Source organism: Alexandromys fortis, unplaced genomic scaffold (assembly GCF_014885135.2).
Source record: "Alexandromys fortis isolate MF-2015 unplaced genomic scaffold, M_Fortis_MF-2015_v1.1 scaffold_56, whole genome shotgun sequence".
Taxonomy (NCBI): Eukaryota; Metazoa; Chordata; class Mammalia; order Rodentia; family Cricetidae; genus Alexandromys; species Alexandromys fortis.
This window is the reverse complement of record NW_026067935.1, coordinates 9,755,637-9,777,456: the sequence shown is the minus strand read 5'-3', so window position 1 is coordinate 9,777,456 and position 21,820 is coordinate 9,755,637. Positions and strand designations below refer to the sequence as shown.

The 21,820-nt window shown below is 46.6% G+C and overlaps 1 protein-coding gene across 1 annotated transcript in view; it reads right to left on the bottom strand.

Annotated features, from left to right (window-relative positions):
• The window catches only part of CUNH3orf70 (chromosome unknown C3orf70 homolog), a 41,809-nt gene extending 26,187 nt beyond the window's left edge, over positions 1 to 15,622 (bottom strand). Inside the window, exon 1 of the mRNA XM_050146497.1 lies at positions 15,132 to 15,622. Coding sequence (XP_050002454.1) covers positions 15,132 to 15,321 — 190 coding nt within the window. The 5' untranslated portion in view covers positions 15,322 to 15,622. The remainder of the gene's footprint in view (positions 1 to 15,131) is intronic.
• Positions 15,623 to 21,820: the final 6,198 nt, after the last annotated feature.

Here is a 21,820-nt window from a genome sequence, read left to right as displayed (position 1 = left end):
AGGTCACGGGTGGGGAGGTGCTCTTTCTGGGCTGTAGTGAGACTTCTGCAATACGTGGCGACATATGGAAAGGCTGTGGGGTAGGAGCATCAACACTTACCAAAGCCACATGCATTTTTTTAGAGCCACAGCAGGGTATCTACAGTGATAATGACTGGAACAAAACTTTAAGCTAGTTGTTAATATGATGGCCTGTGGGACAGATGCAGCAGCCATGGCAGCTGAAGAGGTCTCTGTGGCTTCAGTCAAGTCTCCTTGGGCTCCCACAACTAAAGTCTCATCATGATGTTTTCATGAGAAACCCAGTTTCACTGTGCACTTGCTGAGTATTTAAAGCAAGCAACTCACCAGATCACAAAAACAGGAGCTTTTTATTTATTTATTTATGAATTAATTAAAGATTTCTGTCTCTTCCCCACTGCCGCCTCCCTTTTCCCTCCCCCTCCCCCAACCAAGTCCCCCTCCCTCGTCAGCCCAAAGAGCAATGAGGGTTCCCTGCCCTGTGGGAAGTCCAAGGACCACCCACCTCCATCCAGGTCTAGTAAGGTGAGCATCCAAACTGCCTAGGCTCCCACAAAGCCAGTACATGCAGCAGGATCAAAAACCCATTGCCATTGTTCTTGAGTTATCAGTAGTCCTCCTTGTCCGCTATGTTCAGCAAGACCGGTTTTAACCCAGGCTTTTTCAGACCCAGGCCAGCTGGCCTTGGTGAGTTCCCGATAGAACATCCCCATTGTCTCAGTGTATGGGTGCACCCCTCGCGGTCCTGAGTTCCTTGCTCGTGCTCTCTCTGCTCCTGATTTGGACCTTGAGATTTCTGTCCGGTGCTCCAATTTGGGTCTCTGTCTCTGTCTCTGTCTCCTTTCATCGCCTGATGAAGGTTAATATTCAGGAGGATGCCTATAGGTTTTTCTTTGAGTTCTCCTTCTTATTTAGCTTCTTTAAGAACCCGAATTATAGGCTCAATGTCCTTTATTTATGGCTAGAAACCAAATATGAGTGAGTAAAAAACAGGGGCTCTTGATTGACAGTTCCAACTCCTTCTGCAAAAACACTTGCTACTGACTCTGATACTGTGGTGTCTGAAAGAAAATGGCCTTCAAAGGGAGCGGCACTATTACAGGTTGTGGCCTTGTGGATGAGGTGTTGTCTTGCTGGAGGAAGTGTGTCACTGTGGAGGCGGGCTTTGAGGTCTCATGTATGCTCAAGATACTGCACAGTATCTCAGACCACTTCCTGTTGCCTGTAAGATGTAGGACTCTCAGCTACCTCTCCAGCACCATGTCGGCCTGTCCCAACATGATGATAAGGGACTGAACCTCTGAACCACTCCAATTAAATGTTTTCCTTTATAAAAGTTGCTGTGGCCGTGGTGTCTCTCCACAGCAATAGAATCCCTAACTAAGACAGATGGGGCCTCAGGTAGAAATGTACTCACAGGGTAGCCAGACTCAGGGACTGAAAATGACAGTAAAACTGCAGTGCAGCCTTGCTTGGTCCCTTCCCATCCTGGGGCAGATGCCTCTTCGGCTGTGCCTGGGCCACATCTGACAGCTATTAGTCTAGTAGCTGAGCTGGTCACTTTGACCAACCTTGACAGCTTCTGTCACTTCAAGAGAAATAGAAAACCATCAAAAAGCGCTTGCATGAAGATTAGCATAAATTAGCATATCCGGAAGTAAGTTCTGTCCAGCACTGAAATGGGAAAAGGAAGTGTCCTTGGGTGTGCTGACCGAAGCGCTAGGTGGGTCTGGGTCCTCATCACATGAATTCAAAAGATGGAGGGTGAGTTTCCGAGTTTCATTCTTACAGAAAGAAGAAAGATGAAAGATTTATAGCAGAAAGCAGAGCACCGGAGAGTTAAGCAAAGCTCCGGAGGGCTCTCCGAGAGAGCGGGGAGAATGTGTTAATCTGGCTGTGTAGGATTTCAAACAGCATTTAAGGAGGGAACTGGACAATGCCTGAGGCCATTTCTAATGAGACTGGTTAATTCTCTGCGCACTGCACAAGTTAAGCCAATGAAGGACCTACAAGCTCTCTGCACATCAGCCTAACAACAGGGGATGATGTCTTCTGTCCCCTGTCTAATTAGGGGAGTTGACTTGCTCTGAACCTGTAGGGGTGGAGGGTCCTGAGTGAGTGGAGTCCTGAGAGGACATGTATTTTGACCCGGGCATGGCCATGCTGTGAACCAACTGACCCACGGAACAATTTGACAATGCTGGTACCCATAGGGACCAGGCTCAAGAGGAATGGCAAAGCTGTCCCTAGGAGGGCAAGTATGAATATTTATGAATGACTGATTAGTGTGTACAAAGACTGGCCATGGTGCTTCCTCCTCCCGCTGTTCTCCTAGAGAGCTCCTACTCAGAGCAGCCCCTCCCCTATGCTGTACACAAGAAACACTCGGAAGCTCCAAATTTTGGCAATAGTCATAGGGGTAGTGGAACCCTATCCAATCCCAGCTCCACTGTGCTGAGTCTGTGTGTTTGTCTTTTCATCATTCCCTGACTGGCCCTAGCCAGGATTCTAGGAAACTCTCTTCTGTCCTCCTCTGACATTCCTCACAGTACAGCTTCTAGTTGTACTGACCTCGCCAGTGTCTCTCCGGTCCTAACCCTTGGCAGGGTCTGCTCCCAGTTAATAGAAATATGCTCTCTTTGTTTTCATGTTTGCATGACCAGATTGTAGCTTACCTCAGCAGATCCAACTCTATCACAGCTAGCAAGAGGCAACTACAGTCTTCTACCTCAGACTTGGTTCCTGTGTATGGGATGATCTGGGTGGTCTCCTTTCTAGAATAGTTGTGGATGCTTCTGGTTAGAAACTACTATTGCTTGCAATTGAGTCTGTTACTATGGTGGTTTGAAAGAAAATGGATCCCAAAAAGAGTGGCACTATTAGGAGGTGTGGCCTTGTTGAAGTAGGTGTGGTCTTATTGGGAGAAGTGTGTGGGCTTTGAGGTCTTTTTCTCAAGCTCCCCTCAGTGTGACAGTCAGTTGACTTCCTGTTGCCTGCATGGTGGAGGACTCTCTGCTCCAGCATCATGTCTGCCTGCAAGCCACCATGCTCCCCATCATGATGATAACCATAAATGAGCCACCCCAATTAAATGTTTTCTTTATAAGAATATAAGAATTGCTGTGGTCATGGTGTGTTGCTTCACAGCAATAGAAACCCTAACTAAGGCAGTTACTATTAACTACATCAGATGCAAAACTTTGCTATCTTTCTCATCTGGTTACCCACCTCCCCCTAGTTAGTGTATACCCAGCTGGACCTGGTTAGCTCATGCCCAGCTGCACCTTAACTATACCTGGTTAGCTCATACCTAACTGCACCTGGTTAGCTCATACCCAACTGCATCTGGTTAGCTCATACCCAACTGCATCTGGTTAGCTATCAACCTGCAACCTCTTTAAGTTCTTATCTCTAGTGTCCCACCCCTATGGTGAATTCACATTGCATTAGTGCTTGGCCCCCTGGCTGAATGCCTTTCAGGAAAGTCAAGTCTCTCTTAATCTGTCTCACTGACAGTCCACATGTGCACACAAACTCACACGCATATGCACAAGTGCTCGAGTATGCATGTACACGTACACACACACACACACACACACACACACACACACACACACACACACAGGTTCCAGAGAGAATTTTTTGCTCATTTTATTTATCAAACACTATAATCAGCAAGTGTGAGGTCTCCATCTTCTTTTCTGAAAATGAAAGAATGTGATTTCCCCTTGAGGACACTGAGTCAACACAAACAGTAATGTTTATGATTCTCCTAACTTTCCTCTTTATGTAAAACAGATAGGAAGATCCTCACCAAAGTGGTGAGGGAGTCCAGAGCAGGCCACACCGACTGTTGAATCTTGCCGTGTAGCCTGGCGGTACAAACTCTTTTCCAGGATCCAGAGACACTAGTGGGTATATTTCTATCACATGTGATTTATGAAGTTATAAAAGACATTATCAATGCAACTGTACCCAACGTATGGCAAAGCTACAAAACAAACCTATTTTATGACCTCCTTAATATGGTTGGTTTTGCTGAAAAACAAGACACAAATGCTGGGACAGATCTGAATGTGCGCTACTTGATCAAGTAATTACAAACAATACTGCCTGAGGTCAATTACTTGACACATACCCACTGTGTGGCTAGCATGGATCACAACTTCTGAATTCGTGTCTCCACCTGTCATTAGCAAAACGGTTTTGAGTATATAATTGGATCCTTAGATAACATGCTGAGGGCAATGCAATATTAAATGACAATAGCAAGCAGAGATCACTTTTACACATATCCAGGCAAAACTAAAAACAGAAACCCTCTTGTGGAGGCTCATATATGAATCTGTTAAGATGAACCCAAAGTTAATGCAGAAACTAACTCTACCAACCACAGATTTTAAAACATATGAGGATAAGCATTATAGGTATAGCTATAATTTTACAAAGTCAGTATGAAAAACACATTAATTCTAAAACACAGCTTCACGCTGTGCTAAGAAATGACATCAATGATTCTCTGTGGATCAAATGATATTTCTGTATTACTAAGTGAAGTTTGTAACAAAAGCACTTCACAAGGGCATGATGAGATAGAATGGTCTTTGCTTTGACATCGATGTCAGTTCGTGGCAATTGAACGTAAGGCCTCTCCCATGTGAAACTGCCACCAAATAAAAGCTTTAAAAGGCGAGCTGGAGAGAAGGTTCAGCAGTTCAGAGCACTGGCTGCTCTTCCAGAGCTCCCGAGTTTAATTCCCAGCAACCACATGGTTCTTATTGTCAATAAAAGGAAAAAAAGTTCCAGTGATGTTATTCACAAATAGAAAAAAATTCTTAAAATTCATAAGGAGGCAACAAAAGATCCTGGGTAGCCAAAGGCATCATGAACAAAACATACTCAATTTGAGATTAGACCACAGAGCCCTAACAATGAAGATACGGAGCTGACACAAAACAGAGACATAAATCAATAGAATAAACTAAGGACTCAGATATAAGTCCATTTTATTTTGACAAAGACAGCAAAAATATACACCCAAGCTTCAATAAGTGACGCTGGGGAAACTATGTATCTACATAGAGAAAAATGACACTAGATTGCCCACAAAAACATAAACTTGAAACAGATCAAAGATTTTTAACATAAAACTTGAAACCCTGGGATGGCTGGAAGGTCTCATGTCTCTCCCCGCTACCCCTCCTATGAGGGAAGGTCAATCGTCACCAAGGCCAGATGGGCCTTTTTGCACATGGCACAGGTGAGTTCATGAAGATATGGAACTCTGGCTTGGAGAATAGTCCGGTACAACCACCACCCTCTCTAAAAGTTCAGGAACCTTGTAGAAGAGGAGGCAGAAAGACTGTAAGTCAGAAGATGGGGGAAGGGCTGTCAAGTACCATTCTCTAGGCATAGCATGGCCATGGCAATCACGAACTCACAGCAAGCTGCAGTCACCTGCATGAAGCCTGTACAAGATTGGCCCTGTCAACAGTCACTTGAGTATGGGAAAACGGCTCATGAGGTCCTACCCTTACTTCTCAACTGCTAGCTACTGATAATCTTGTGAAGAGAGGAACCATTGTCTTCAGTTGTGCACCCAATGTTCCAGCTCACCAGTCTACAATGGTGGGCTCCAAACTCATACAGATGGCCCTACCTTAAAAAGCCTTCCGTATCACTAGCAATTAGAGAAATGGAAATGAAAACTACTCTGAGAGCCCATCTTACCCTAGTCAGAATGGCTAAGATCAAGCAAACAACAACAAATGCTGACAGGTATGAGGGAAATGGGGAGCCCTCATTCACTGCTGGTGAGATTGCAAACTGGTGCAACCACTGTGGACATCAACCTGCAGAGTCCTCAAGAGCTCAAAGCAGATTGACCATATGAGCCAGCTATAGCACTCCTTGGCACACACCCAAAGACTTGGTATCCTACTGTACAGACACTGGTTAGCCATGTTCACTGCTGCTCCATTCACACACAACAGCTAGGAAATGAAAACAGCTTAGATGTCTACAATTGATGAGTGGCTAATAAAAATTATATATATATATAAAATGAAATTTTATCCAGTTGCCAAGAAAAGTGAAATTATAAACTTTGCAGATGGATGAATGAAACCAGACGTGACTCACGGCTGACTAGCTGGACTTGAGGCCTGCTCAACAGCAGGTAATTCATGCCTAGGACTGTAAACCCAACTAGCCGCTGCTGTAGACGTTAAAGACCCTAGAGCAGACACCACTACTGCCATTTTCATAAAATAATATTATGTATAAGTTTTTTCTAAGTACTTATCCTTATACCTACAGATAACTATAGATCCGCCCCCTCAACAAAGAAGCTTGTTTTTGCAGTGGACAGAGACCAGACAGAAATACACAACTGGTCAATGTAGAGAAGAGGTGACAATGGGGTGTCCTGTGGAACATCTACAGTGCAATGCTTACCCCTAGGCTCAGGGAACATCACAGAAGGGGGGCAGAGAGGTTATAGGAGCTAGAGGACCAGGATGCCTGAGGCTATGTTGTGTCATGCAGACATGGTAAGGATTCTGCACCCATGAAATCTCAACGATACAGTTTGCTAAACAAGACCTGCATAGTAACAAACAAATCAGCATGCCAAAGCAGGCGGGAAATTTCATAGGGCCTCACCCCTAGACGAGGAGCTACAGGCAATGGTTTCTGAGAGAGGAAGAATCAATCTTCTTCAGGTACAAATCACCGAATAAATTTTCCAATCCCAACTGGTTGTCGCATGAGAACAACACTAGCTGGACTCAGTAGATTCGGGGTGCTGTTTTGTTTGCTTGGTGTGGCTGTGTAATTATAAAAGAGGTCACTAATTTGAGATGGAGTAGGCGACATGATAGGAGTTGGAGCTAGGAGAGGAAGAGATGAAAATGATGTAAATACAGCATTCATGTAGTCTCCAAAAATGCTTTAAATTGAGAAATGAAATGGTAACAAATGCTGGAAGGATGTGGAGAAGGGGAATCCTTATTCACTGTTGGCAGGAATGTAAACTTGTGTAGCCACTATGGAAATCAGGGTGGAAGTTTCTCAAAAGCTAAAAATAGAGCTACCATCTGACTCAGCCATACACCACTCCTGAGGATACGCCCGAAGGATTCCACTTCCTACTACAGACGCTTTCACATCCATGTTCACTGCTGCTCTGCTCAAAATAGATGTGAGACGGAATCCAACTGCATGTCACCAACTGATGAGAGGATAATGTATAAGTGCACGTAAAACCAAATTAGGAAATCTGCAGGAACAATATTGTACTGAGTGAGGTAACCCAGCTCAGAAAGACAAACTCCATGTTTTCACTCAGAAGCAGATCCTGGCTTTCAAATTTTAGATGTGTATGTTTCCCTTGGAGTGACTCCAGAGGCCAGGGAGTTAGAAAGGAACAACTGTTGGGGACTGGCGGGAGGGGACAGCAGAACACACGTGACAGGCAGGCACAGGGGAGGAGCGGTGACACAGGAAACGGCGCAGTGGTACAGGCATGGGAGCAGCGGAAGAAGAGAGGTTGAGAGAGTTAGTCAAAACTAAGGATGTGAGGAAAACTCACATTAAACCTATTTCGTAAACTAACTTAAAAACACAATTTAAAGTCAATTATGGTGAGTTTGAAGCCAGCTTGTTCTATACAGCAAGTTCCAGGATAGCCACAGCTATATAGTAAGATCCTGTCTAAAATGCAACCAAAAAAATTACAACTTAAAAAGTTTGAATGGAGATATCCAACATGGGTAGATAATGTCTCTCCCAAAGCAATGTGTACCAGTGCCTGGTATAAGATACTTCCCTATAGAGTATTGGTCATGGATGCCCAAGAATCCAGTTTATTGCCAGTGCTCTTGGTTGCCCTAGAACTTGATGTTGAAGCCGTATTGCTGAAGACACTATACATCTTGGTTACAGAACATATAAAAAAATCACACTGGAAATATGATGGAGGCTTCATCCATGCTAGATAGGCCTCATCATGCCATACGGCTCCACGTAGGCTGCAGGCAGAGAAAAGCCATCGATGGTCTTACCCAGCAGTAAAACCTGTGCATTAAAATACTGGCCTGCCAGGCAAGATGTGCCCACTTATACAATAATGGCATGACCGTTATGGTGTAACCAACCATGTGTGACTGAATTAGAGACCCTGGGAGAGAATGCATATCTGGTGTGATGGTTCCTTTTCAGCTTGGCAGAATATAGCATCGTCTGGGAGATGGGCCTCTGGACATGCCCACTGGAGATTATTTTAGTTACATTAACTGATGTAGAAAGACTCATCTTAACTGTGAGTGGGGTCATTGTTAGGACAGCAGATTCTGGACTATATAAATGAATAAAGAGAGATAAATACTACGCGTAATTGATTTATTTTTTTAAGATTTTATTTATTTATTATGTATACAACATTCTGCCTCCATGGATGCCTGCAGTCCAGAGGGCGCCAGATCTCATTACAGATGGTTGTGAGCCACCATGTGGTTGCTGGGAATTGAACTCAGGTCCTCTGGAAGAACAGTCAGTGCTCTTAACTGCTGAGCCATCTCTCCAGCCCACTACGCGTAATTTAAACAGTGGTTCCAACTCCTGACTCCTTTGACTTCCTGCAATGGTGTACCACACCTTAAACTATGAGCTGAAATAAATTCTTCCTGTCTCCAGGTACTTTTTGTATTAGTTACTTTTCTGTTGCTGTGAGAAAGCCCCATGACCAAGGCGACTCATAACAGAAAGTATTTAACCGGGCATATGGTCCCAGTGGGTTCAAGTCTCCGATGGTCGAGAAGAAGCATGGTGGCAGGATGAGATCAGAGACTCAAACTACAAAGAGAAAGTAGCGAGAGCTAACTCAAAGCCCAGTGGCATACTTCCTCCAGCAAGGCCACACCCAATCCTCCAAGACAGTCACCAAACTGGGGACAAAGTATTCATATACCTATGACTTATGGGTGACATCTCATTCAAACCACCATGCTCTATCAAGGATATTTTACCACATCACTATATTACAAACCTGGTCAGAGGTACTGAAGTCACAGGCCCTGATGAAGAACCGATTTCTGTTGTTTCACTAAACGGACACACTATCAAACCACCCACAAAGTATTTATGTTTACGCCGCTGTCCTCAGCACTGCTAGGTTTGCATAGTTCCTAGTGGGAGAGTTAGCACAGACTCGCACAGCAAGACTTCAGCAAGTGTAGATAAGCACTCTGTTTTATGCTGTTGGTGGGGTCGACACATTCCTGAGCACCAGTCTGGTGAGGACACCTATCAGCTTTCCCACGCTCCGACAACCCTAAAGAGACTCACCCAGAACATCAATCCACGTCTCTCACTCGAGACCTGAGCTCTCTTCTTCAGCCACCAGACAAGGCCGGCAGGACCTTCAGTCTGATCAGAAGGTGACTGTTCTCCCTAACCACCCTCTTCTCCTCTGGCCTACGTTTCACTAGCACCCCCTTGAATATATTCCCTGGAGCTACGGTTATGGCTATGATAGAGCTATCCTTTAGAAGAAGCAACCAGGCATTCCAGGGGAGATGAGAAAGCATGAGATTCCCTAGTTAGTGGTATGAATGTGGGAAAGGAGAACTAGAATAACATAAAATCTACAATGCTAACCGACTAACAAAGAACATTTGTGCTAAAGGTTTAACAGCGAAATACTCTAATCACTCTTCATCTTGTATAGGACATTGATAACTAGGGATTCAATTACATCTAAATGCTGCAGATTGCCGCGCCTGAAGACCAGGCCTCCACCCTTTAGGTAGCATACAGTCTCCCCTAGACCATCCTGAAAATCACACCCAACCCTACCTACGTCTCCATTTTCCACCTTCTGTGGAGACAATCTTTCTTTAGATATGCTAATATCATCTTAGGTGACATTGAGTCCCACTCTGATGCTTTCAACCTCAAAGAAACAGACATTTTCTGAGCTGTATTCTGCAGGAAACCGAGCTCATCTCTTATGTGACTTGAGGAAGTCAACTCTGAGCTCTGCTAGTGGCACCTACATCATATCACGTACACCCACTCAGCCCCGCCTGTCACCGTCTCATCACTTTCTCTTTCATAACCCTTCACTTGGATTTTATTCTCCGAATCCAGTGGCCTGTGCAGCTCTCGCTCTTCTGGAGTTCATTACTGTGAATGGCACTGCCCATTTCTCAGACACCCTCTCGATGGCTGCCGCTAATGGGCCTGAGCTATTGGTTCTGCTCATTAACTCGAAATTTCTCTGTTTCAGCTCTGGGTCAAGATTCCAGCATCAGGCATACCTGGATCCGTGTACGGGCACCGGTCGTGACTGGCAATATGCCCGTGGGGAAGCTACTGGAGGTCAACAGGCCTTCTTTATCAACTTTAAAATGGACATAATGGCATTGATTGTCGAGAATATCCTCCGCACAGGCACAGTCGGTTTAGTCTGTCACAAAGTAATCAGTGAGCAAACCCAAACAATCATCTCGGTGTCCTAATTCTCAGCTCCTGGGACTCCTGCATCTTTTTGCCTTAAAAAATTCATCTCAAATTCCTTTGACTAATATGTCAATATTTCCTGAAGTAATGAATCCAAGGCTAAATCTTTCTCTGGCAAAAAAAGAAGGGAGGGAGAGAGGGAGGGAGGGAGGGAGGGAGGGAGGGAGGGAGGGAGGGAGGGAGGGAGGGAGGGAAACCAAAGTGTAATCAGCAATATCTGAGGAACAACCTGATGAATGCTGGTTTCATTTCAGAGTTCCTTCTCCCGAATTCACTGCCCTTCAGCCCCTTCACCTCCACTTTGAAGATTTTTCTTCTCTAGATTCTCTGACAGTTTATCCTCGTGCATTGACTTTCAACAATGGTCTAAAGAGAAAGCCTAAGGGTTATCTTTATTCTCTGTGCTGTCTTCTTATTCTTGGAGGTAGCACACTTCCCCACGGCTCCAACTCTAAACAAAAAGCATCCGAACAATCTCTAGCCCAAAGCTCTCCTCTGAGTTCTCGAGCCCTGTATGCAATGGTTTACTGATGCTACCGTGAGAGGACTAGGACCACATAAACTCCAATAAACCCACACTGGCTCTGGGGCCACCCTCCCCATTTCGCTGGCTCTCCATCTATCCCAGCTGGAAAGGCCGGAAACCTGGAAATTGCTCCTAACAAACACCACATTCCTTCCCCACACCAAGTCCACTCACACCCATGAACTTCTCCTCAAACATCTCTCAAATTCACCCACCAACATCCATCTTTAACTTCTTCTTCCTTCTAAACGAATGTCACTCAAGGACAAAAGTCTACTTTTGAGAACCCTCACATGGTTTACTCTCTCCCACTTCTCTTCTGCGGCCAAGCCATGTCTTCTTCTTTTATTTTTTCCCTCAGAACACTTCTTAGACACTTTCATCTGTTCATTTATTTAACTGAAAATTGTTCTTACTGGGTAAGGGTTAAGTAACACAGTAAGAGTCCTAGATTATATAACTAGTCATCCTCCAAACACAGTAATCACACAAGAATGCACCTATGAGTACATATTTACATGTCTTCTGTAAACACTGCATATTTTCAGCCTTTCCTATTTTACACGGTTATGAACTTCACAGTTTTAACATCCGTCGTAAATAAAGTGCCCATCATATATACTGCACTTGCTTAATTGTTCTGATTCTCTTTCCCAAGTATGATGGGATATCTCTCATTTTTGCATTCTCAGCTTCAGTGAACAAGCCAATGGTGTCCTCATCTATGCCATGTATGACTTTAAAGGAATTATAAAAATCCACGGATCACACTCCCTTAGACTCTGTTTAAAGGGTGGGATGCAGCGGTACTCATGTCTGCATTTCGTCTCTATGACATCTCATGAAGAGAAAATATGTAACATAAACCCACAGATTACAAGAATCATGCCAGAAAACAAGGTTCTCAAATACGTTAACTGTCTCTACTCGAGAATAATTTTATTTCTGTTTTAAAAAAAGTACTAAGAGTTGATACCCAACCAAGTGAGGGGACAGACACGGAGCACCTGGCACTGTGATGCCACAGCTGCTCATGAATGCGACCCCTGAATCTCTGCCAGTGCAGGAAGCACAGAACAGGAGCGGGAGCCTGGCAGAGACTAGAAGGAAGAGATTCTAGAAGGGCAAAGTTCTTGCCATGCAAGTGAGAAAACCCAAGTTCAAATCTGCAGACCCCACACAGAAGCCAAGCATGGAAGCCAGTGTCAGCAACCCCAGCGCTCCTACCCTGAGAGGAGGTGGACATAGGAGTGTCCCCAGAAGCCCACAGACCAGCCAGTGTGCAGACAGCAAAGGGACTCTGACCCAAACAAGGTGAAAGGTGGACAGACCCCGGGAGACTCTCACACACACAAACACACAAGTGTGTACAGACATAACATCACACACACATACTTATACACAGAGACACAACATACCCTCACTCTCACACACATATACACACAAACACTAAACACACCCTCACTCACACACAAACACACATAGATGTACAAAGATATTACATGTATGTACACACAGACACCAACCACACACATGCCCTCACACACATATGTGTACAGACATAGACATCACACACACATATCTATATATATACTAACACCACACACACACACACAAGGAAAAAGAAGAAATCATAAAGAACTGCCAACATGGGTTACCTGATGGAAATACTTTCTTAAATTTGTATTATTTAAAATCGATCCCTGACCTCTTAAAAGAAAGCAGGAAGCATTTTGGAACCAATCTGAGTTGTCTAAGCTCATTCTAATTTCCTTTTTCTAAATAGGATTGCGCATAGCTGGAGCACAGATCAAGAGGTGGCAGAAAAATCCCTGTGTTGGTGGACTGCAGCAATTTCGTTGACCAAGTTCCCATTGACCCAGACAGACATTAATTATCCAGACAGATGGATAACAGAGCAGGAGGCAACTAGGTAACTACGGAGCAGCCTCGACAAGGGCTCCTTCCGAACTGCCATCAGCCGCTCTATCAGCGGGCTTCAGGACTCTGTGGCCTTCCCTCTGAAACTACGTTACCAATAACTAGAGTGCAGATACAGGCGTTTACTACAGGCACGATGACAGGAACACAGGAGGAATGAGACACACACGTAAATACACAAACACCATGCAATCCATAAGAGAGCCAAGACTAAAATCACAGTAGCCTAGAAAAATGGGCTAATCCCTAAGGTATCATCAGCACTTGTTTCCAAAGCCACGCATCCAGCTTTGAGAGGGACAAGCTGGGGATTAATTACCACCAGTTTTAAAGCTTACTCGATGGCATTAGCAGACAACAAGCTTAGTCTGAGGGGGACAGCAGCAAGCCTGGTGCCATGGGATCTGAGAAGGGCAAACAGGGTGCAGCTATGCAAAGGCAGAGCGGCACTCAAAGGTGAAAGGCGGCAGTCTTGGTCCACACTGGCCAGAGCAGAACTCGGTTACTTCTCACATAACATGAGCACACGTGTTCAGAACAAACAACCAGGATGGGTAGGTATGTGAAAACTATTCTAAAGAGGAAGGACAGAAGGGTGGTTCAGAAGCAGCACAAAACAACAGCCTCAGTGGGAAATGGTGGCTGTCTCCACTAAGCCACTCAGTGAACATGAAGTTCAAAGCTGCTTCGGAAAAACCTACTTCCCTGGAGAGTAGCCGGGAGGCAGAGGAAGAATGGTTACACGTGAAAGAACCTCTAAGTATGCTCAAATACGCATATCTGGAGTGGAGATCACGATGGTTTGAGAAGAATGAAACTGCTCTGTAGGATTTAGGAAGAAGGAAGATAGCAAGAGGGTTCAGGGATTCCCCCAAATCCACAAAGTTGTCCTCAGACCTCCACACGTGCATCACGGCTCATATGCACTTGCGCACGCACACACGATTTCATAAGGTACATGCGGGAACAGAGAAAAGGCTATATAAGGAAGACTATCGAGAACAAGTCTCATTAATGAGGAAAAATCAGTTTGACTAGATGCACACTTTCCAGGAGTCTACTCTACCTGGGAGGGATAGTGCTGAGGTAAGAAAGGCAAAGGCCAGGCCATCTTAACTTCTCCCCATTCCACAGTATGAACGGGATGCTTGTAGGAGGTGCCCCCCACATCGAATTCATCCACTTGCGTACTTTAGCACCCACATTTCCTACTCTGAAGCCACACTTGTGATGAAAAGCAGAAACTTTCTGTTTGGCCCCTTAGCAGAGGGAACAACAGCAAAACCAATGTTTATTCTCCGTCCATGGACCTTGAATCTATAAGGGAAAAAGAGCAAAGATTTTCTATCCTTTAATTCATAACTTCTACTAAGATATTCAAATATTCTCAATGTAAATAAAGATTTGTTACATATTGCTTCTCTTCTTGTGAGCCATTTGCTTCTGAATAACAGGAAAAATAAGTTTGATTGGAGATCACTTGGAAAATGTATCTTAAACACTTTAAAGCCCTCTAATCTAAGATTATGTGGAAACTGACTTCAGAAATGTTTCTAAAAAGAAATGATTCATCAGTGAGATTAAGCTAAATGCAGAAGTAATCAAATTGTGGAATTCTGATTAAATGGATACTTAAGTTTAATCTACTTAAAACTTCCAGGATAAATAGAAAGGTCCTGGTCTAGAGTAGTTCTGGCTTGGCTCAAATGCTGTACTGGCTGTCTAAGGAGTTTGCTCTTCAAACTGTTCCTTTTAACTTCTTAGAAGCCATTCTTCAAACTTCGTCCTCAATCTAAATGCAATAAATGAGATCACTTGGACTTCTATGGGCTCTTTCTGCTAAATAGCAGCCAAAAAGAAAAGGCAAGAAAGTGAAAGGGGCATGTCCGTGCCTACTCAAACCCCTGGAAAGGTTTCCTTGTCGATGGCAGTCGCTCTGGTGGCTTTACCACCTCTAAGCAAGTATGTTAAAGAAAAAGCAAAGAAAACCAAACCCAGGATTCTCTGGGCCAGAGAGGTCCCCTTTTGTGACTACAGCTAGGCTCCCCCGGGATTTCCTCCCGTAGTCCCCGCACCGCCGGGCCGCAGGCGGGCGACCGCAGGCCGACGCGGTTCCACTTACAGTGACACCATCCCAGGTGACAGCACCAGTGCAGCTTGAAGCACTTGCCGTGGCTGTGCGTGGCACAGATGGACAGCCCGTCACACGGCTGGAAGTCGGGTCGGCGGGCGGCGCAGCTCCGCGCCAGGGCCTGCGCCTCGTCCACTTTCTCGCTCTTCCAGCCGCGCTCGGACGCAGCGGCCGCACTCATGTCTCCCGGCGCGGAGCAGGGGACCGGAGCCCGGGAGCGGAGCGGAGGCGCGGGGCGGGCAGGACGCGAGCGGGCTGCGGGCTGCAGGCGCGGCGGGCACCGGCTGGCGGAGGAGCCACCCCGGTAGGGCGCAGCGACTGGGCCTGGCCTGCCACCTCCCCGTGCCCCGGGTCCCTTCTCCTGCGCCCTCCTCCTAGCTCCCTCCTCCCTTCTTTCTCCTCTCCACCCTCCTCCGGGCTCCCACCTCCCTTCTCTCTCTCTTTCGTCCTCCCCGCTGCTCCCTCCTCTCTGCTCCCCCCCCCCTCGGGCCGCCACGCCTGCACGCGCACGCGCACTCTTAGGCTACCGCGCCCCTCTGCGAGCCTAGCCCCCGCGAGTCGGTCTCACAAGCCTCTTGAAGCGGAGAGAGGGCCACGAGGACGGTCAACCGGGTCCCTACACAGACACACACGTCCCGCACGCGCCCGCCCTCTCGTGGGGGGGGGGCCTCCACGGCTCTGGCTACAGCTGGCTTCTCCGGCAGCCTTTCGGCACAAAGTCCAGCCTGGTCCAGGCACTCCCCAGCGTGCCAGGGCGTCCTGCGGGGTCCCTGAGCCGCGGGGCAGCAGCGGGCGGTGACCCAAGGCCCGAGACCTAGCGGGTTCTTCCCAGCGCCAGCCGCTCGGAACTAGTACTGGGCTAGGGTCATCGGGCGACTGGAGTGGGAGGATGTGTTAGGTTTGTGTCCTGATATATGGGATTGGGGCGGGGGTGTCCACTGAGTGGCTTGCAATGGCTATGTGTGGCCAGTGCGTACAGTCGAGTGGTGCGAGAGGCACGGGGGAGGGGGAGTTGAGTGTGGACGCCACGGTGTGTGAGCGCGATTAATTGCATGGGTTGAACATGGGTGTGTGTGGCGGTGTGGTGGGCTGGAATGGCGTAAAGAGCTTATGCATGGAGTGTATGTGTGGCGTTAACACGGACATGGGCACACAGATGGGGCTGCCTGGGGCCCAGCCTGGTCAGTGGGTGTGGCTGCCCAGGCTGCAGCTTCCTCTTCCACCGCCCCAAGTCCGCTTGTTTGTCTTCCCTCCTGAGCACAACTTGTATCAAATACGTTTTCCATGCCGGGGAGCAGCGCTGGGAATTGGCTCTCGCTGCAACCGGGGCCAGGATCCAGCCTGAACACGGAAAGCAGGGAACGCCCTCCTTCTCAGCTTCCTTGCCAAATAATTAAGTCCAGGAATTACCGAAGGTAATTGCCGAAGGTCGGGAACAGAACCTCTCCGCACAGATGCTGGACTGGGACGTGCTTATGTCCGGATCTCCTTTTCACGTTATTCTCTTCTGCTTAGCAATGATATCTAGCCTAGCTTTAAAGGAAATTCATTTTAAAGCCCTCAAAAATCTTTGCTGCCGTAAGCAACCTTTCATAATTTTCCCTTTTATTTAACCTTGGCTTAGTACGGGAAATCTAATTTGCATACGTCTGACTCCAGTGAAATCTTCACGTGTCGGGGATTGAGGGGGATCCAGATGGCAAAGGCTTTCTTCTAAGTCACAAACTCTGACTTCCCATTACCCTTACACTGAAACAGCATCAAACATAAGGAAGCATCACCTACTTCCCAGGTGTCCACCCCTTCAGTCCCCAAGCAGCTCCCTGCTGACTCATAGTATCCATGCATCCCTGCTGTTAATAGCTGTCTCAGAATAACTTCAGCAAGTGAAGAAAAGCCAAAGGAACCCGCCCCACATTATTGCTATATTATCTAATCTTTTTTTTCTAAATTTTATGTATTGTGTGTGTGGCTGTTTTGCCTACATGCATGTTTGTACACCAGCTGCACACCGTACCCTCCAGGGCAGAAGAGTACACCAGATTCCCTGGGACTGAAGTTACAGGGGTTCGTTAGCTGCCAGGCCAATGCTGGGGATTGAACCCAGGTCCTCTGGAAGAGCAGCCAGTGCCCTTAACCTCTGAGCCATGCTCTAGACCAGTTTTTTTTTTAACAATGGGTCTATTCATCTGTTTTAATCTATTTTTCTCCCCCAACGTATAAACTTCCTCTAATACCAGGCATATCATATAAGGCCAAATAACAGGACCTTCCAGGAGGGCGTACACAGCCTTTATTACAGACTGAAACACGAGATTCCATTCATTAGGAAGCATGCTGACACATTTTTTTAGAGCAATGGGACTATTCCTAGCCAAGCCATGCATGCCCCAAAAGACCTAAGATGCCAGAAACTCACAGCCATCAAAGGTCAGTCTTGACAAAGGCTGTGACTTCTCTACTTGGCTGTCATGCAACAGTTCGAATCTTCAGGTTCGAATGTGGCAAGCTGAATGATTTGTTCCTGTCATAGTGTGCCTCTCTGTCTACTGTTAATGTAAGCCGTCTTTGGACACCAACCCTCTGAACACTTACAATCTGAATCTTTGCAAACAGGTTTTGGTTACCTAACCAAGCAACCAAGTATCGTGGTTATAAATAAGCTACCAGCGATCTGCTAGTCATATTAAACCAATCACAGGGCTGCCAGGGATTGGGGGGAGCAGCAGCTTCCAACACAGTGCAGCTAAACTGGGAACCGCCTGTCAAGAAGGAAGAAGTCTGTTCAGCACGGCCATCAGCACAGCTTGGACTCAGCATTTGCTCCAGGGTCAAGGTAAGAGCAGCATCTTTAGACTCAGACGCAGCCACGCTTTCCTGAACCACTGCAGGTACTCCCTAGAAGTCCCTCTCCTGAATTGTTTTCTATCTCTAGTAAAACGCCGACCAGACGCAACTTGGGGCAGAAAGGGTTTACTTTATCTTAAACTTCTGTGCTACAGACCGCTGAAGGAAGTCCTGAGTGGAACTGAAACAGAGCTGTGTAGGGACAGTGCTCACTGGCTCCTGTCTCCACGCCTTGCCCAGCTTGCCTTCTTATACAACCAAAGACCACCTGCCCAGAGCAGAGCCGCCCACATCGTTCATTAAATCAAAAAAAACGCTCCCACAGACTTGCCTACAAGCCAATGTGATGGAGGCATTTTCTCCATTGAGGGTCCCTCTCCTAATGACCTGAGCTTGTGTCAAGTTGACAAAAACCAACCAGAACAGTTCCCTTTTTCATAGTATCTCAAACATTCACAACCAGAGACTAAATTCCTCCCATCCCTCCCTCTAGGGTGCTGAAGAGAGACTGTCCTATAACAACTGTTCTGAGTTAGGGTTTCTGTTGCTGTGAAGAGACACCACGACCGCAGCAACTCTTACTTTTAATCGGGGTGAATTATAGTTCAGAGGTTCAGTCCATTATCATCATGCTGGGGTCATGGTGGTGTGTAGTCAGACATGGTGCTGGAGAGTAGTTGAGGAAGTGCTCTGAGACACTGGCCATGGCTTGAGCATGTACGAGACCTCAAAGCCAGCCTCCAGAGTGACACCTTCCTCCCACAAGGCCACACCTACTCCAGCAAAGCTACACACTCCCTTTGGGGAGTGCCACTCCCTTTTGGGGCCATTTTCTTTCAAACCACCACAACAGCTGTTCACAGAGACTCTCTAAAGCAGTCTAGCAGGTACTGTTAATTCCCAGCGCCTGGATGGATGCATCAGAGGCCTATGATGAATAGTGTTAAATGGACACATTAAAATGTTAACAGCTGTGCTGGAGATGTACTTCAGTGGTAGATGTGAAGGGAGCTGAATTAGAACCCCAACACACAGCAGGGTGGGGTGGGGTGACAGATTTTCTAAAGTGTTTAGTAAGACAAAAGACCTGACTTTTAAATCTGGAATCCCCAGAATGAGCAAGTTGTTTGAAAGCCTGTAGAGATCAGGTGGTACCTTGTCCTAAGTGACTCCACATTGTATAAAACAGTGAGTGGTTTTTCTCCAGGTCCTTTGCGCCTCGCCGAGAGGCTCCATTGTACAAGCCACTTATGACTCCAGTTTGAGGAAGGAGGTGACTCCGCAGCTGGGCAGCCCAGTGTCTATCAGGGTGACCTGGGACTGTGAGAGCGCATGGACTACTGTGGCTTGAATAAGAAGGGCTCCTCAGGCCCCCAGATTTGAATGTTCAGTTTTCCGTGGATGGACTATTTAGGAAGGATGAGGAGGTGTGGCCTTGCTGGAGTGATGTTGGAGAAGCACATGTGTGTGCTCCCTGCACAGACACATACATAAAAGTAAAAGGGACTTTAAAACAGAAATGAAACCAACCTTAACCAGCCCATTTCAGGAAGCACTGGGAGGTTATGTCGCTAAAGGACACTCTAAAATACAATGACTCAGATTATAAATGAGGCAGCTGATGAGGTCAACAGCCCACAGTCAGCACCTTACAGACACCCAGCGTCCCAAACCCTAAGGTACAATTCAGTGCCCACAGAGTGCCATCTAGCCCCCACAGTCTCGTTGGTCTAGCTTCCTCCTCTGCGGAGAAGGGAGTTCCCAAAGTTACAAGACTCACAAGGTCTCACAACTGCAGTGAAGGGGAGACTCTCTGATCAACTCAGCTGACTGCAGGGTCTTCAGGGAGCTCCAGGGATGCAGCTTTTGTGACTCCTCACTTATACTGGGCTGGGCTTTTCCGTGACATGCCTCCGGCAGGGATGCCCCAGGAAACTCACTGGCTTGCTAAGCTACTTCCGCAGAATCCTTTCTCTAGTTAGTCCCGGGTGCTCTATCACCCCATCCCTGGTGAGGAGATGCTAGTCCCTGTCTCCCCAGGGAAATGACACAGCACTCTAAGTTTGCTAGAGACAATTTAAAGGGGCCACCTAAAGCAAGCCTAGGATTATAAAAGGTAATTGCTTATTGTAGGACCCAACCATGGTAAGTTTAATAGGAAGTTCTTAACTCCCAGCCATTATCACCTACCAGTGTAGGACCCAGTCAGGATAAGCTTAATGGAGGCCTGAGTCTCAGTAGTTCACCCTGAGACAATACCTGGAGGCAGGAAGGACTGCAAACTGAGATTACCCAGGCACCACCCAAGAACAGACCATCCAAAGGAAATTCCTAATGTTCCAATCATTGTAGACAGGATCACCTGCCAGCACACACTCACCAGGGCACCCCTAGACAAATATCAGCCAATCATGGTCCTGAACCTTAGAAATCCCTCACCCCCTTACTACTATAAAAACTCAACTCTAACTGAGCTCAGGGCTCTCCATTTATTCCAATACGTTGGACACATGGAGAGACTGAGTTTGCAAAGTTGTCTAAAATAAAGGCTCTTTGCTTTTACATATGGAACTCAGTTTCCTTGTTGGTTCTTGGGGGACTCCGCGGATCTGGGCATAACACTTATAAGGGTTCAAATAAAGCACAAAGGACAGGGCAGAAGTCAGGGTCTGCCCCGAGCCATCAAAACACATTTCCCAAGAAATCAAAACACATTTCCCAAGAATGTACTGGTTGTACAAAGGCCAGGGAGAGGGCTGCACACACCAGGCAGCCAGCAAGGCCTGGGCCAGCTCTGCCATCTTCTTGAAAGAAATATGGGTCGGATGGAGCAACTGCAACTTCAAAAATAGAGGTGGGAACATTTCCAAGATGAGGTTGCGAAGAATGTGATTTGTGTTGGCCTCTTGTCAGGTGCCCTCTTGGAACCAGCCAGATGGAAACTAAATATTCTGAAGGCATCTATGCCCTTCCTTTTGGCCAAAACAAGGGTTCCCTCAAGAAATAGGATTCCCCAGGAATCTCACACTAAGAGAAAGAAAATGCTGAAGCCTGGGGCCAGCAGAGGAGGAATTTATCTCCAGTTTCACGGTTGTGGCAACTTTGCAGGAGGGCCTGGAGCTAAAGACACTGATGGGGGATAATGGGGACAGGGTATGACTAAGACTGCTTAGTTATGCACACCTCCAGATGCCTATTTAAACCTAAGCCTCATGCCAGGACCTCGGTGGACTTAGAGTCACTGGAGTTCCTATATGTTCCCAACATTGCATAAGAGTCCTTTCCTCTGCAACCCATTGTGAGCTCTCAGTTTAGTTGGCTTATTTAAGATGGATGGCCAAGCCTAACTTGTCAGAGCTACCAGGATCCACACCCTGACCCTAACTCTGGGGAAATTATGCATGTCCCTATGGCAAGGACTCTCCAGCCCATGGCTGGCAAGAACCTGAGCCTGACAATAGTTGCTGAAGCTTGGCGGAAAATTTGCCCACCTGGATCCTCAGATCAAAACACAGTCCTGGTAGCCTTAGAGAGACCTCTCACCAACGAGCCTGCCCCGAGATTCCTGCCCCACAGAACCTCGGGAGATAATACATTTACGTTACGTTAACCAACTAAATTGTGAAGACATTTGTTATGTCTCAGTAAGTGGCAGGACAGAGTGTTAGGGTCAAATGCGCACTTTATATACTAACATTGGAAAGCCCCAAGACCCCTTAATGGGGCAAGGCCAGAATGAGGTCATTGCTAGTCAGGGAGCTTAACACAAGGGAAAGTGGTAACCCCGAGGAGATGAAATCAGAGAGACTTGAGGAGATTTGGTTCTAAGGAGC